Source organism: Brugia malayi, assembly GCF_000002995.4.
Source record: "Brugia malayi strain FR3 genome assembly, contig: Bm_v4_ChrX_scaffold_001, whole genome shotgun sequence".
NCBI lineage: Eukaryota > Metazoa > Nematoda > Chromadorea > Rhabditida > Onchocercidae > Brugia > Brugia malayi.
In genome coordinates, this window is record NW_025062479.1 from 13,690,770 (window position 1) to 13,705,777 (window position 15,008).

Sequence of the window (15,008 nt, forward strand, 5' to 3'; positions counted from 1 at the left end):
TTTATCATTGTATATACGCTTAAATAGTAATACATTTTGCATGCATTTGTGCAAATTATTTTATTAATTATTTTATCAAAAAATATTTTTCCTTTTTTTCTTATATCACAGATATCAATCAAGTTTTCATACTTCATCTACGCATAGCTCATCTTATGCTTATATAATTGTTAAACATTATGATTTACTAACAGACGGATGCTTTTCACTAATTGCGCTTAATCATTCACTTTGCACTAATTAAGCTTAGTTATTATTCACAGCTCAGTAATTAATTCTGAATAATTAAAAAAGTTGTAAAAATGAATTATTGAATAAACTATACCGCTTAAAAGATAGTAGTCTGTTCTATCCTTGGATTATCTCCAGTTTTAGTGCTGTTACTTTTGCTGGAACTTTCAAACCGCTTACAGTATGCGTAGTATAATCCTAAAGGGTTGAAGTGTTGGTATTGCGAAGAGATTTCTGGTGCGTTGGGGTGGGTGTTGTGCCATTCCTGGGGGTGATTCGCTTTGAGTTTATTGCATTTGCTGGAAATATTTCGGATATGGGATAGTTTCAGAAGTTGAACTGTCATAACTGTATGAGAATATGAATAAGTGCATTCAATTCGAGGTGTGATTTGTCTTTTATTAATCTTTCAGCTGATCGTTTCAAGTTTGGAAGTGTTTTTATTTAAGGGTCCTTTAAGGGTCGAGTAAAGTAAAGAGTATAAAATATGGCTCGTGGACCAAAGCGACATTTAAAGCGCCTTGCAGCACCGAAACATTGGATGTTAGATAAGCTTGGAGGTATGGTGTCTTCTTTTAATCATTTTTTTTCTTCAAAACCTTTTCTTCATACATAAATGTTTTGTCATTAAGTATGTTATGCAGAAGAAAGTAATAGTTAAGTCCAGATATTACTGGACATTAAATGACCTGCATGTTGAACTACTTTCTAATGATCTATGTGGATTGCGCTTAGACATGTCAAAAATAATGTGAATCAGTCTAGCAGAAAAGACTCAACTATGCGTAGATATAGATGCACATAGTTGAGTCTTTCCTGCTAGGTTGTTTTATTACCATCGAGCTGAAATGACGTTGAATATTCAGTCATATTCCGATGACCCATGTTAATTGTGCAGTTTTATCATGATCTGGGAATGTGCAAGTAATTGTACTTATAATGATATATAAATCGTTACTTTCACTATTAATAAGTCAAGAGAATTAATCGCATTTCCATTTAGTGTAAAATCCTCTCGAAAACTTTTCAATGATATTAGTATGTGGTTGTAATATATTGTTTCGTAACGGTAATTCGATGGGATATCTAAAGTGTTGATGGTCGATTGTCAGTCTCTCTGTTTGGAGGGCAAATCGTTCAGGTTCAGTTCCGTTGTGAAAAAATGAGAAAAAATTGAAATGCAGCAGTTAGTGATGAAGTTAATGGAATTACCGTTTGATACAAGCATGATAAATATTTCGCGGCACTTTCTGAAATTGCTGCCTTGGAAATTTCACAGGTTTTATCCTCAAATAATCGTATGACTTGAAATGTGAAAAAGCTACTTGGACAAGGAAAGAGTCAGACAAGTTCTCATTTGCAATGTAATCTAAGAGATACATTGGAAACTGATGATCATTTGCTTGAAGAATTAGTCTTTATACTGAAATGAATTTTTACAGGTGTTTTTGCTCCCAGACCAAGGTGTGGACCACATAAATTGCGTGAATCGCTCCCGTTGATATTGTTTTTGCGTAATCGACTAAAGTATGCACTGACATATAATGAAGCGCGCATGATTTGCAAACAGCGTTTAATCAAAGTCGATGGAAAGGTGCGAACAGATATGCGCTTTCCTGCAGGATTCATGGGTATATATTTATCCTAGTATTTAGTTTTCATTACAGAACATTTATTTTAGATTCTTATATTAAGACTGGATGAGTGTCACATTATATAATGTGGGATATGTTCAGATGGCACATTACTGTTTAATCATTTCAGATGCTTGATTAAGAGTGACAGATTTATCTTGTTTTGTTGAATATTTTTAGATGTAATCAGGATCGAGAAGACAAACGAGACTTTTCGCTTGTTGTATGACGCAAAAGGACGATATGCTACCCATCGTATCACAGAACAGGAAGGAAATATTAAACTGTGCAAAATAGTGAAAAAATGCGTTGGGCCAAAAGGCGTACCTTTTATTGTTACCCACGATGCTCGAACCATTCGTTATCCAGATCCTCATGTTAAGGTTAGCTGTCTTATTTTGCGGTTTCAAAAAAAAAAAAAGAAAAAATACATGCTATTAGCAATATTGCATTAATAATTAAGTTTTGTAAATACATTATCCGTGCTTGTTAAGCGATGGAACATTAGCTTAAATTTAGCTTTGGGAATCAAAAGATTTGTGATCTTTTTGTGCAATTTTTATCGGTTTCCTAATTATTCAGGCGGCCTTGCCATTGAAATTGTCTCTTTGATCTTCTGTGGTATTATTAAGGTTGCTGGTAATTAGATTTTACACATTTTTTCATCCTTTTATCCCTAAAACTTTTTGTTTAGCGTTTTGCCACTTTTCCAAAATTTCAGGTAAATGACACAATAGTGGTGGATATTGCAACCGGTAAAATGAGTGATTACGTTAAATTCGACCAAGGTAATTTGTGCATGGTAACAGGTGGACGTAACATGGGTCGTGTAGGCATTGTTGGACATCGTGAGAAGCATCCGGGCTCATTTGATATTGTGCACATTAAAGATGCTGCTGATCATTCGTTTGCCACTCGGTAAGTGTAGGAGGACAATCCGGAAAAAATTACTTGTGTCTTTTGAATGAAATAGCTAAGAAAATTTTGAGGTTACAAAAAAAATGGAATTTCTAAAATTCTCTAAGTTCATCACACGCTTTGTTTGCGAAGCACAACATATCCCTCCATAGAGCTGATTAAAGAAGGCCGGGGCCTGGTTGGCATAACCACCGGTCCAGGTTAGTTTTTTTTTTCTTAATAATAGTATGCTTGCGAACAGTATTTCTATTAGGAAATAGACTTCCTTTTGCTGAAGTAGTTTTTAAAATTGATTTCATAATGTTCTGCTAGTTTTCTTTGAACTACTAGTTTGGTTCAGTTTTGTTTTCCAGTTATGCTTGCAAATAATGTTTGCTTCTGCGTACTTTACGCATTATCATACCTCGTGTTTATTTACTTATTTTTTAGGTTAAATAACGTGTTTATTATTGGAAAAGGAACTAAATCTATAGTAAGCTTACCAGGGCCGACGAAAGGTGTCCGTTTGACTATTGCCGAAGAACGGGATCGTCGGCTTGCACAGAAAAGAGCTGCTTAGATCAATTTTGTTGACACTTATGTGATTTAATTGTACTGTTCAATTCGTGATTAAAATACATGTTTGAAATTTCTGCTTCATACAGTTTTATAGCTTTGTCCTACCACTAGTATATTTAATTCCGAGGAGTTGCGCCTTCTAGGCTGAATAAAAACATGTTAGTGTTTATGAAAATAGGAAAATCAAAACAGAAGTACCATAAGAGTTGCATATTGCAATTAATGGAATAGTGGAGTTTGCAGTGTGGTGTATTTCTTAAGATATTCGGAGTTTTCATCCACTTATTCGGTGCGATTCCTCCCAATAATCGTGATGGTACCTTATATGTTGCCGTGATTTTCTTGCGAATAACTTTTGCATTCCATACATTTATATACAATTGGTAACTGTTAAGAAAGCGATCAAAAAAAGTGAGAAAGAAATTATAGTTGAGGAAAGCTGTTCGTGGGGTTGTGGCCTATAATTCCACGCTTGTAAAATGCGCGTAGGTGCAACAGTAACTGATATCTGGAGATCACTACATGGTATTGTCTGTGTACATAAACCACGTGACATGTCACTTACGGCGTTGAGATTACGTCTTATCAATGCAATTTGTGAAGATGCCAACAAGCGTTGCTTACCAATAGAAATACCGGAAATTGAAATGCCAGTTGTTGAGCCTCATCCAATATCACAGGCACCTATTATTGTTGGCTTACGAAAACAACCAAATTATGAGTAAGTGAAGGAAAACATTTTGTTCGTTTATTTAAATTAGTAAATATAATTATTAAATGTTTTCATATAGATAATTAAATAATTTATTAAAGCTATATTTAATTATTTGCATTCTGTAATTTATTTTCTTTCATCATTAATAATGTTATAAAAAATTTATCAGGTCCGATTATCACTCACTCGTTTTATGAGTTATTCGTTATAAATTGTTATAATTTAAAATATGACTCAATTTAATTGCACTATCTCATGTTTATTATGGATTTTTATATTCTTAGTAAGTAATAATAAAAAATTGTGTATTTAAAATTTGATGGAAATTGACAAAATTGAAACAAGTTTACACGCTAATACATTCAAAAACATATTCCATTTTATATCAAAATCTCATTATTTTTGTTTTGCTTTCACAATATTATTAATTTGTTTCAGCTGATTAAACTTTATCAAATGATATTAGTTGTATGTATATGAATAAAATATGTTAAATGAAATTGCTTCAGTTCTTAATATTATCTTTGAAATTTATGACAATTGTAGTATGCTTACATATTACATTTTTAATATTGTTTCAGCTTTCATCCTCTTGTTGTTGGGAAACCATTTCGAAAAGAGGATATTCAAATTGAAGAGTTAGATTATCAGCAACCTGCAAGTTCTGGTCTATGCTGTATGCTTTTATTTCTTTTACATCCTTAGTAAATTGAAAATTGCGAATATCTCTGGAAGTTTCTAATAGCTATATTTTACTTGTTATAAAGAAATTAAATTTTTCACGATAAACATTAAGCATGTTGAAAGTTAATGGATAAGAGATAGAGTTAATTTTTTTTTTAATTACTGTTTGATATATCAATGAACTATCATAGCCTGATTCATTTTGCTTTTTTTTTTATTCCTACCTAATATGTTTTGCAGTGTTTGGCATTAATGACGGCCGCGATATGTTAGAAAGCTTACGTGATCGTATTTGGGTGAACGAATATGTTTTGAAAGGTCAACTAGGTCGTGGAACAGTTCAAAATAAGATTCGAGGAAAAGTAAATCGGGAATGTGACTATGGTCGGGTTTCTTAATGCATTTTTTGTAGTTTTTTTATTCCCAAAAATATTATAAATTATTCCTAAAAAAGCGTTAATGCTTGTTTATAAAGTAATAAGCTATCGTCAGTGCTTATTTGTAGGTAATAAGCTATCGTTAGTGCTTATTTGTAGAGTAATTAGCTATCGTCAGTGCTTATTTGTAAAGTAATTAGCTATTGGTAGATTAGTAAAATAGATAAAACGATAAATTACATTTTGAGCTTTTTTTTTTTTTTTTTTGGAAAATTGTGTGTGACGATGCAGACGTTTGTGACACATATTATGTCGCAATGACTTATTAAGGGTGAACATTTTCAATTTCAGGAAAAATTACTGCTTACCTCTGTTGGATTAGGTTTGAAAAATATTTACCTTTAAATTTTGACCTATTTTAGAGCATATTACTCATCAACACATGTCAAGATTTCTAATGCGATTACAAGCTCATTACAAAAAGTTAGCTTTTGAGCTAGCAAATGTAGATTTAGAAAGCCAAGAAGCATTTGAATTGGCTCGAAAGGTGATTTTTTTTTTTTCGTAATTTATCAAATTTTGTTTTGTTCAATCTCTTTTTGCTTCCTGTTGCAGTTCTTATGAAAAAAAAAAAAAAAAAAAAAAAAATGAAAATGAAATCATATGTTTTTTTAGGGTTTACCAAGGCCTAAAGTTCTTGGTGCACCTGTAATATATTTTATCAAATTGATATACTTTAATTTGCCACATTTTACAATCAATTTGCACTGTGTTTGCAAAGACGACAATTTTTTACAGGATTTCATTAATGAAATTGCATTATCTCTAGGTAAATTTGTTTTTCCTTTCTGAATTTTTAAAAAGAATTCTGCTAATTTCATTTAATTGATTTACAGAAGCATTAAAAGTAATTTTATTTTTGTCACTTTGTTTTGTTGGTCAGATTAAGTGATTTGAAGTTACAGAAACATTAACTTTTAATTACCACTAGATTCTTTAGCTATCAAATGTAGAGTATCTTTTAATGAGCCTATTAATCATTATTACTTGACGTCAAATTTAAAATTTTTCTTTTATATATGCGTAAATTAAGATGTACGGATTTCATTAAGCAATATGTTACATTTTCTATTTACTTTTTATGTTATTTAATATTTAAACATTATATTAGTTAATATTTAAACATGTATTTAAACATAATAGCTAATAATTTAAATTGATATTTAAACATGGTATATATGTTAGTTGAAGATATATGTTAGTTAATATTTAAAACAATCATTTCTGCATTATGATCAAAATTTATAATTCAATATTCTTGCTGTTTTTTTTTCCCTTTTTAACTTTAAACAGTCAAAATTTACAAAAAAAAAAAAAAAAAAAAAAAAAAAAAAGAAACAATTGTTTCTAACAAAGATATTATTAATTAAGGTTCTGTGGCATCATGTCGTCAGTTATTACGAATACAATTAGGACCATTTAATTGTACGCATTCATTACTGGATAAGCATTTTACACTGAAAAATATTTTAAGAAATATGCAACTTTGTGAAAAAATTATCAAATATGATGAGAAAACACCAGATAAAGGGATTGTAAAAGCTACAGCTCAGTCATCTGTTGATGATATACTCAATGATGAATTTATCGAAACGCTTGATGATGAAGAGGAAAATGAAACTATCGATGACTGTTTACGAATTCCATGGGGTAGAACTTATGAGTAATTTTTTTTTTTTTTTTTTTGTTATAAAATGTATGAAATGTTATATTAAGTTATTACTAATTACAATGCTATTTAGTTTATTTACAATTTATCTTAATTTTACATTTATTTGTTAAGTTCATTTTTTTCTTTTTTGTTAATTTTGTTTATATAGCTAATATATTCCGATGATCATATTGTAATGCATAAATTTTCTCATTGTTTTTAATAATGATCGTATGAAATTTTTGAAACGTTATAAACTACGACTTATGATATGTTTTTTATAATCATATAAATAAAGTTTTATTGAAGTGAGTACACTTTTTTGAGACCAATTATATCTTACTGTTTTCCTTTACTAATTAAAAAGCACATAGTTTATTTGAATTTTAAAATAGGTGAGAAATGTTCACATCTAGGCAAATATTATTTGGATTTCTAAAATTTTAGGTATATTGAATAAAGATGCTATTCTTATTGTTGATTACGCATATCACTGGCATAAATAATTGCTATTTTAAATGGAATTAATTTTTGCTAAAAATTATTCAGTCAAATATTGTCTAATTTGTGGATTGTTTTGGATTATCACTTATTATGAATACAGCTTTACTTGCCAATTAAATATTGAATTTTATAGATACAAAAAATTGTTACTTGAATCTTTTTATGCTTTCAGTATTTGAATTCTATAAAATTACCTCTATCACCCATATGCACAGCGCTAATTTTAACTCATAAACAATAAATACATACGATAATCATCTTACAACATTTTGAAAATTAACCTCAAGCTTTTTTTTTTTCTTCTATGGTTATATTATTATTAAATGATTATCATTATCATCAAGAAACGATCGAAAATGTTAGCAGAAAAGGAAGACGAAGTGAAATCTTGAAGCAGTGAAATTTTTCCACAATTTTAAAATATGATCAGTGTAGAAGTAATAATTACTGAATGTATCAACAGAAAACTATTCAGAATCTTTTATATCATTTTTTTTTTTTGTTTTAAAAAAAAACTTTTTGAACAAAGTCAAGATGATATAATACGGTATTTACTTTGTTTTAAAACGAATAATTTTAAAAAATTGCCATTATTTTTTTTTTTTGAAACTTAAAAAAAAACACAACATACCATTTGTAAGTACATAAAAAAGAAAATTCCTAACATTTATATTCATTTATTCATGCAAAATATTTTCAAATACATTTTAGTCTTCCATTAGCAGCCTGCTTTCTATGAATTATCAATTGAAATAAATTAAATTACTGTTGACTTTCAAATATCGATTTTAATTTCGGTATATTTTTCAAGTAATCGGATTTGTGTCATTCAAATGTTTACTTTTTATATCCCTCTATTTACATAATTAGCTTAGAATGGAGAACTTTTTGCTTTTTTCTCTAGAAGCATGCTTTCCTTAAAAAGAACTTATGGCACAAAAATTTGTTGCATCTTTTCTTTACTTCTACTTTTTCTGGAATTATAAACAAATTCCAAACATATTTTAAAATAAATTAAAATTTGCCTATTAATTTAGTGGAAAAAAAAAGTAACAAAGGGAGATCTTATGTTGACAGTTAGTATCATTTCCAGAAAAAAAGATATTACAGTACGGATAGTCGTCAATAAAAAAAAATTGTAGTGGAAAGAGGTAGTATGACGACAGATTAAGGGGAAGAAAAATGATTTGTTAATTTGATTGGTTTCAATTAACTAAATTTTAAACAAGTTTTTTTTTTTTTTTTAATTTAACAGATATTATTCGTTTCTTCTTTCCCATTCGTTGTAACTATTTCAATAAAAACATTTGATATTGTTGCTGGTGTGTGTATATATTCTGTGAATAATGAATATTAATGTATGTTAAATTTCAATTTGAACAGTACAAAATAGATTGTACTGAAATATTTTGAAAGCTCACTCATAATTATGGCAAATAAAATTTGAAATTAAATATATTAAACTTTAACTGCAATTTACTGTCCTCATAATAATCAAATCAAATCAGAAGTTACACTTTCAAATGTTACCAAAATTATATTCTGACTTTTTATAAAATTTCCACCAATGTAAAAAACATTTCATATTTTAGAAAAAAATAACAATGAAAAATGAATGATCCTTACTTCATGTTACTAAAATCAAAAGAAAATAAATACAATTATTTGATCAAAAAATTGTAGTAATTATTAGATAATAATAAAGAAATCTTTTCAATCTTTAAAACTTCAGGAAACAACAGTAAAGATGAATAGTGATAAGATTTTATTAATTAAATTCTGAGCAATCACAAAAAGGAATATGCAAATTTGACACTGATAGAATTTCAAAGCAAAAAAAAATGATTGAACTAGTGTAACATTTAGGGAATGAAAACAAATTCGAGTTATGTTAATATAAATACTGAATGTAAATGATTGAACTACAAAAATAACGAAAATCATAATCATAGGAATATAATATTCAACAAGAAAAACAAGAGGAAAAATGAATGAATGGATTTACCATTATTCTTAAAATGACACACAAATTGGGGCTTTTAGAAAATGGAATTTAAACTATAAAGAATGCAAGAGGCAAGTTTAACTTGAAATATATAATAGTAGAGAAAGCAATTTAACTGAAAGTTTTTTTCTTCTTTTTTTTTGAGCAAGACAGTAACAAATTTTTTAAATTGATTACCTCAAACAATAAAAGCAAAAAAAGAGAAGAAAAAAGCAAAGTTTAATTAAAACGAATACATTCAAAGAGAAAAAGCAACATCATTAGAAATTACCTCAAAAGCAACAACACAGACCATATTATGAAGCTTTATTTAAGGTAATATTAGCTTAGTTTATTTGAAATTTGTAAATCTTATAAATTTAAATTTTAACAAATTAAAGAGGAGCACTACAACTTAGCATGCTTAATTTCACTTTTTTTTACAGTTCATTAATTCATAATTGTACAAATACTAAAATAAATTAAAAAAAAAAAATATTCCCTTTTTTTTAATACTTAGCAAAAGAACAGTAATAAAAAAAGTAATTTATAGACCTAAATTAATTTTAGGTTGATACATTTTAATAATACATTATAACTGGTCTATGGACTAGTGGTTTTCTTCTGAATATTTGTTTCCCCAATTCAAAATGAAATTGAAGCCAAGACAAAGAAATAGAAAAAAAGAAGGAAAATGAATACAAACGAATTCAATGAATGGCAAAAGAATTGACAAAAATTATAGGAACAGTAAAAAATTACACATTAAAAAAACGCTTAAGACCAAAATGAAACATAGTTTTTTCTGAAAAAAAAAAAAAAAAAAAATTAGTGACAATGAAAAAACAAATTCTCTTTGCTGACTAATTCTAAGATAAAAAAGAAAAAAAAAAGACATAATATGGTCGGAAGCATGACCTAATGTCTATTATTCTAATCAACCTTAGCACTGAGTTAAATATTAAGTAAAATCTTGGATCAAATATTGTGATCGAAACTAAACCGATCAATAAATTAGGAGGGATAAATTGCATAAATTTTGAAACATGAACATCTTCCAGAAAAAAAAAAAAAGAAATTTTAGATGAAATGATAGAGCCATATAAAAATCTAAAAATGCTTTAGAAATAATTTTGATTATCTTATTTTTGTGCAAATATCTTAAAGCTATTTTTTTAATAATAATAAAGTGATGCTTAAAAATTATATGCTAAAACTCTATGGATATGTTTAGAGTAAAAAATAACTATTGAGAAAACAATAAGTGGCAGATGCACAAACATTCATAGAATGCAGCACCAAAAGCAACATTTACAATAAGACACCTAAAAATATTCGTTCAAAGTGCTGACAATTAAAGCATACAGAAAAAAAAAAAAAAAAAAGCATAAACAGAAGGTAGTATTTTAGAGTTTTTACTGATTATAAAAAAAAAGAAAAAACATCACCACAAAATAGTTATTAATCGATTTTTAAGCAACTTTAAGGATTTTAGTTTTAGAATATTGCGTAAATTATACAATGCTAACTTATTAAAATTTACTTTATAAATACAATAGAGACAGAAGATACAAAATGTACTACGTTAAATTTTAGTGAACATAAGTTGAGGGAATAAAAATTTTGGTAACCTCTATTAGCTAATGTAATTAATTTGCAAATTATTTTAGATGTAATAGTTAAATAATCCAAACTATCTTTTGTATTTCTAATTGATGCTAAAATGAATGAAGAAAGTCTCCGCACACTATTTTGAAAAAAAATACAGAAGAGAAGAACTGGAAAAACAATAAAATCAAGTCATCACTGGACTGAAAATTTTTGAAATTTAAAAAAAGCTAATATACTACAAATTCTTACTAGACATCTAAATATAAGTAATCACTTCAAAAAAAAAAAAGAGAAAAAAAAAGAAAAGACAAACTAAAATCATAAATTCGTATTTATAAGGCTTCTTTCATTTGGAATTATTACCAGTAAATAGCAATTACTCTATTTTCTTCGTCCTTTTTGTATTATTCTTTACGATTGCATCGATATTTTCAGATGATGCTGCAGAGGATATTTCATTATCTGATTCCTCCCTGATATCATCAATATTACCTTTTACTGATTTAAGTGCTATTTTCATGATTATAATTGTCCAATAAATGTGTAAAATCAGTAAAGAGAGCAACATCAGAGCAAATAATCGTGGGACTATTGGAGGTTGTCGTATATTTTCCCATCGATAATCTGCCTGAAAAGTTTAATCATTGTGCAAATATCATTTCGAATTTATTTAAGTTTACCACATGATTATTACTATATTTGAAATATTTTATTAACACAATGGTTATGACAAATCACACTATAATTCTTCATTTGTTACCGAAAAATTTGTGTGTCAAGAAAATATATGAAAATTTTGCATTCTGTTTGACAAAAAAAAAATCAAATAGAGACTAAATTTATGTGCAAATACATGAAATAAACTACTTATAGAATCAATAACATTAAAAAAAAGTAATTATTTTTACCTGTATTAAAGCAGGAGCGTCGAATAATACCGATCGAATAATGAAAAACGGAAAGTAAATGAGCCGTGTGACAATCCATACCGTCATGAATGTTGCAAAAACACATGTTAAAACCGTTTTCCAACCAGCATATCGACAAAGTTTACCCAATTCACTAAAAAAAAAGTGCTAAGCTGCTTAAGAAATATTAGTTGATGAGTGAATCCTTATCCTGAAGAGAGTTAAAACTTAATTACTTTCATGAACTCAAGTTTTTAAGATATGATTAATAAAAATCAAGTATAGTCATTAGAATATAACCTAGCATTGCAAATTACATCGCGTATTGGTAGTCGATCATCCCTTAGTTGTCATTATTACCGATAAATAATCATTAAGTAAATTTTGTGAATAAATAAAAACTTACAGAAAAACATCAGCGATATCATGGCTAAAAAGAATCAGTGTACCAATTCGAACCATATTCATTACAAAACTTAATGTAAGAAGTAGAATGGTGATTATATGATGAAATGTCATCTGAATAAAATCAGCTCTTCGAATGTCAAATAATACTGAACTAAAAATAGATAGTACGAAGATATTTTTTAAAAAACATTTTGGTGAATATATTTCCAATTCAGAAGCCATTATTAAGGTAGTATGAAAATGCAAAATAAGTGTTTATCATGATTAAGCTGCTAATAATTAAACTTTTACCTTATAATAAGTGAACAGTAAAATGATGTTTCAATTACGTAGTACCACCAAACGTTATTCGTCAACGGATGACGAGGCCAATAACGCCAACATTCCGCGACATCATAAAGCTGAGGCTGATCAGATAAAACATAGAGACCTAAAAAGAAAATCTAAACTGTATATAATTGCATAATATATGGATTAAGATAAAACGCTAATATTCAAAACAAGAATATGAAATTACAAATTGGTAAAATAAGTAACCAACAAATTCGTTTTCAAAATAAGAAAATAATCCATTTTTTCTTTCCCACAGTTGTATATGGTGTTATTACAGCGCAAGTAAATGCAAAAGACAAAATAAAAAAAAAATAATAGAAGGAAAAAAAAGACATGCCGTATAACCAAATACATAAGTAAAACAGAAATCGCCACGCAGATTCTGATACCCGTTTGAATTTTCCTTTATTAGCTTGACAAAAATTTAGATGTGCTTTGATACGTAACCCAAATGGTTCTTTAATCATACCAAATAAACAACCAATTGGTAAAAATACGAAGCATTCAACAGCAAATCTAAGCAATAACAGTAATACACTATATCTGAAAATTTTATTGTTTGTAAACTGCTAGAATAAGATGTAGAGAGTGGTCAGAGTGTAAGTTGAAATGACCATTATAGTGAAAAAATCACTAAATTTGATACCGCAAATGAAATTTGTTAATAGCGTATGTTGTCTTTGCATAAACAGGTATTAAATTAAGAAAATTCTTCCATTGATTTCTTTACACTAAAGAAAAGAAAAAACTGGTAGAATCTTAACAACAGCCTTTAAACTTCAAATATAATAAGATTACGAAAATCTTTAGTTATCAAAGTGAAGTCGTTAGCTTTGACAGGATCTAATATTATTAATAAAAGTCGTTTTAAGACTTCTTTTTCAAACTAAACGTGAGTACGATTTACGGTTTCGAGATTTACGAGAGATACGACTTCAATATTATTAAAGCATTTAAGAGCAAAAAGTGTAGGAAGTTCGACGGACATAAGTCAATTAGTTCGAACAGCAGATGAAGAAAAACAAATGGACAGCAGGTTTTTTTTTTTTTCTTTCTTGAGTATTACATGCTTATGTTATATTAAAGAATTTTAAAGCAAACTTTATTGTATTTAGAAAATTCAAAAGCAAACTTCATAGCATAAGTTAATTGCCAAATATCCGGATAATGAACAGTATCATTAGATTTAAGGTCATTCCAGGTGAAACCTCGTGGAAGCCAATACTTTTCATCCCAAAACATTACTCCGTTCGCCTGAACCGCACTTGATCTACACCAATATTACCTGAAAAATGATTTAACAACCAAAGGACACTAGAAGAAAAACAAAACAAAAAAAAAAGAAAAAAGGGAGGCGTGAAAACGCAACCTGTCAACACTTTCATCCACACTAAACAATTAATTTTAAATGCACATGAATATTACAAAAATTTTAAGTTAAAATTACATTATAATTATAAAAATCTTAACGAAAGAAAAAATTAACTGCGAATAATTGTGAACTAATCTATTAAAACTGTTAATCACTACTGACATGTCCGTGGTAAACAATTTTGATTACATAAGCAGCTGGGTAAAAATGTTCAGAATAAAAAACAAAAACAATACCAACACCGTTTCGTCAATCAAAAACATAAATAACACAAAAACAAGTTTTTTTCTTAAAAAAATACGAAAAACATTCCACATTCCTAATTTTTTTAAAAAAAAAAAAAATGATTAAATCATCCTTATAATTATGACGCATCAATAATGAGCAATCGTTGAAAATAAATGCTATTACAAGGAAACAAAATCGTTCGATAAACATATCAAACTAATGGATTGAGAAGGAATGCACACGTGTAATTCATGAATTATCGCATAATCATCCATCATCAAATTGAATGATTATTTATAAATTTTTCCTCTCTTTTATTTATTCGACCATCATGTTTCCTAAAATCAGTGATGATTCATTAATGATTTATAACTGTTGGCACAAAAGTAGAATTACATTTTATACTAATAAATAGAGAGATCTAACTAAAGCAATTACATGATAATAAATTAGGTATAAAGTTACTAATATTACTATTATTCACATAAAGTTATTATTCTTGAACACAGTAAAAAAAAACATCAAGGTTAGATATAGCAAAATGAAACGTAATCATTACATTAACATAAATTCTTAATGATGCCAGAACTCAATGTAGAAAAATTATGGAAGATCTGTAAAAATGATTTTATACTGAAATTTCTATTTCTAGAATTAAAAGTTATCTAAAATAATTGGACATTACCAGTGTCTTATCATAATATTTGATAGTAAGAAATACTTTTGTGAAATCGATGAAATTAAAATTAACGGTTTAAAGAAGAAATGAAAATTTTTATAAAACTTTAATGGAACTATCATTGATTTCTACCGGATTTAACAATGGAGCAAT

The 15,008-nt window shown here is 28.0% G+C and overlaps 3 protein-coding genes and 2 non-coding genes across 5 annotated transcripts; 3 read left to right on the plus strand and 2 right to left on the minus strand.

Annotated features, from left to right (window-relative positions):
• Positions 1-718: 718 nt before the first annotated feature.
• Bma-rps-4 (40S ribosomal protein S4, putative) lies at positions 719-3,342 on the plus strand (the record flags this gene model as incomplete). The annotated part of the gene is made up of 5 exons (XM_001892757.2): positions 719-791; positions 1,674-1,862; positions 2,046-2,248; positions 2,587-2,783; positions 3,213-3,342. The coding sequence occupies 5 exons, from the start codon at positions 719-721 to the stop codon at positions 3,340-3,342; spliced, it is 792 nt and encodes a 263-aa protein (XP_001892792.1).
• Bma-mir-5879.1 lies at positions 983-1,063 on the plus strand. The gene has a single exon (XR_006228161.1). It is a non-coding gene; the product is annotated as a pre-microRNA Bma-mir-5879.1 (primary transcript).
• On the minus strand, positions 986-1,061 carry Bma-mir-5879.2. The gene has a single exon (XR_006228162.1). It is a non-coding gene; the product is annotated as a pre-microRNA Bma-mir-5879.2 (primary transcript).
• A 478-nt stretch (positions 3,343-3,820) lies between the features above and the next one.
• Positions 3,821-6,844, plus strand: Bm6532 (CG7849-PB, putative; the record flags this gene model as incomplete). Its single annotated transcript, XM_001892759.2, has 6 exons — positions 3,821-4,062; positions 4,638-4,732; positions 4,981-5,124; positions 5,540-5,664; positions 5,793-5,946; positions 6,549-6,844. The coding sequence occupies 6 exons, from the start codon at positions 3,821-3,823 to the stop codon at positions 6,842-6,844; spliced, it is 1,056 nt and encodes a 351-aa protein (XP_001892794.1).
• A 4,459-nt stretch (positions 6,845-11,303) lies between these two features.
• On the minus strand, positions 11,304-13,818 carry Bm4772 (uncharacterized protein; the record flags this gene model as incomplete). Its single annotated transcript, XM_043074766.1, has 6 exons — positions 11,304-11,555; positions 11,836-11,989; positions 12,242-12,394; positions 12,535-12,673; positions 12,914-13,119; positions 13,709-13,818. 6 exons carry the CDS (start codon positions 13,816-13,818, stop codon positions 11,304-11,306), a joined length of 1,014 nt encoding a protein of 337 aa, XP_042930700.1.
• Positions 13,819-15,008: the final 1,190 nt, after the last annotated feature.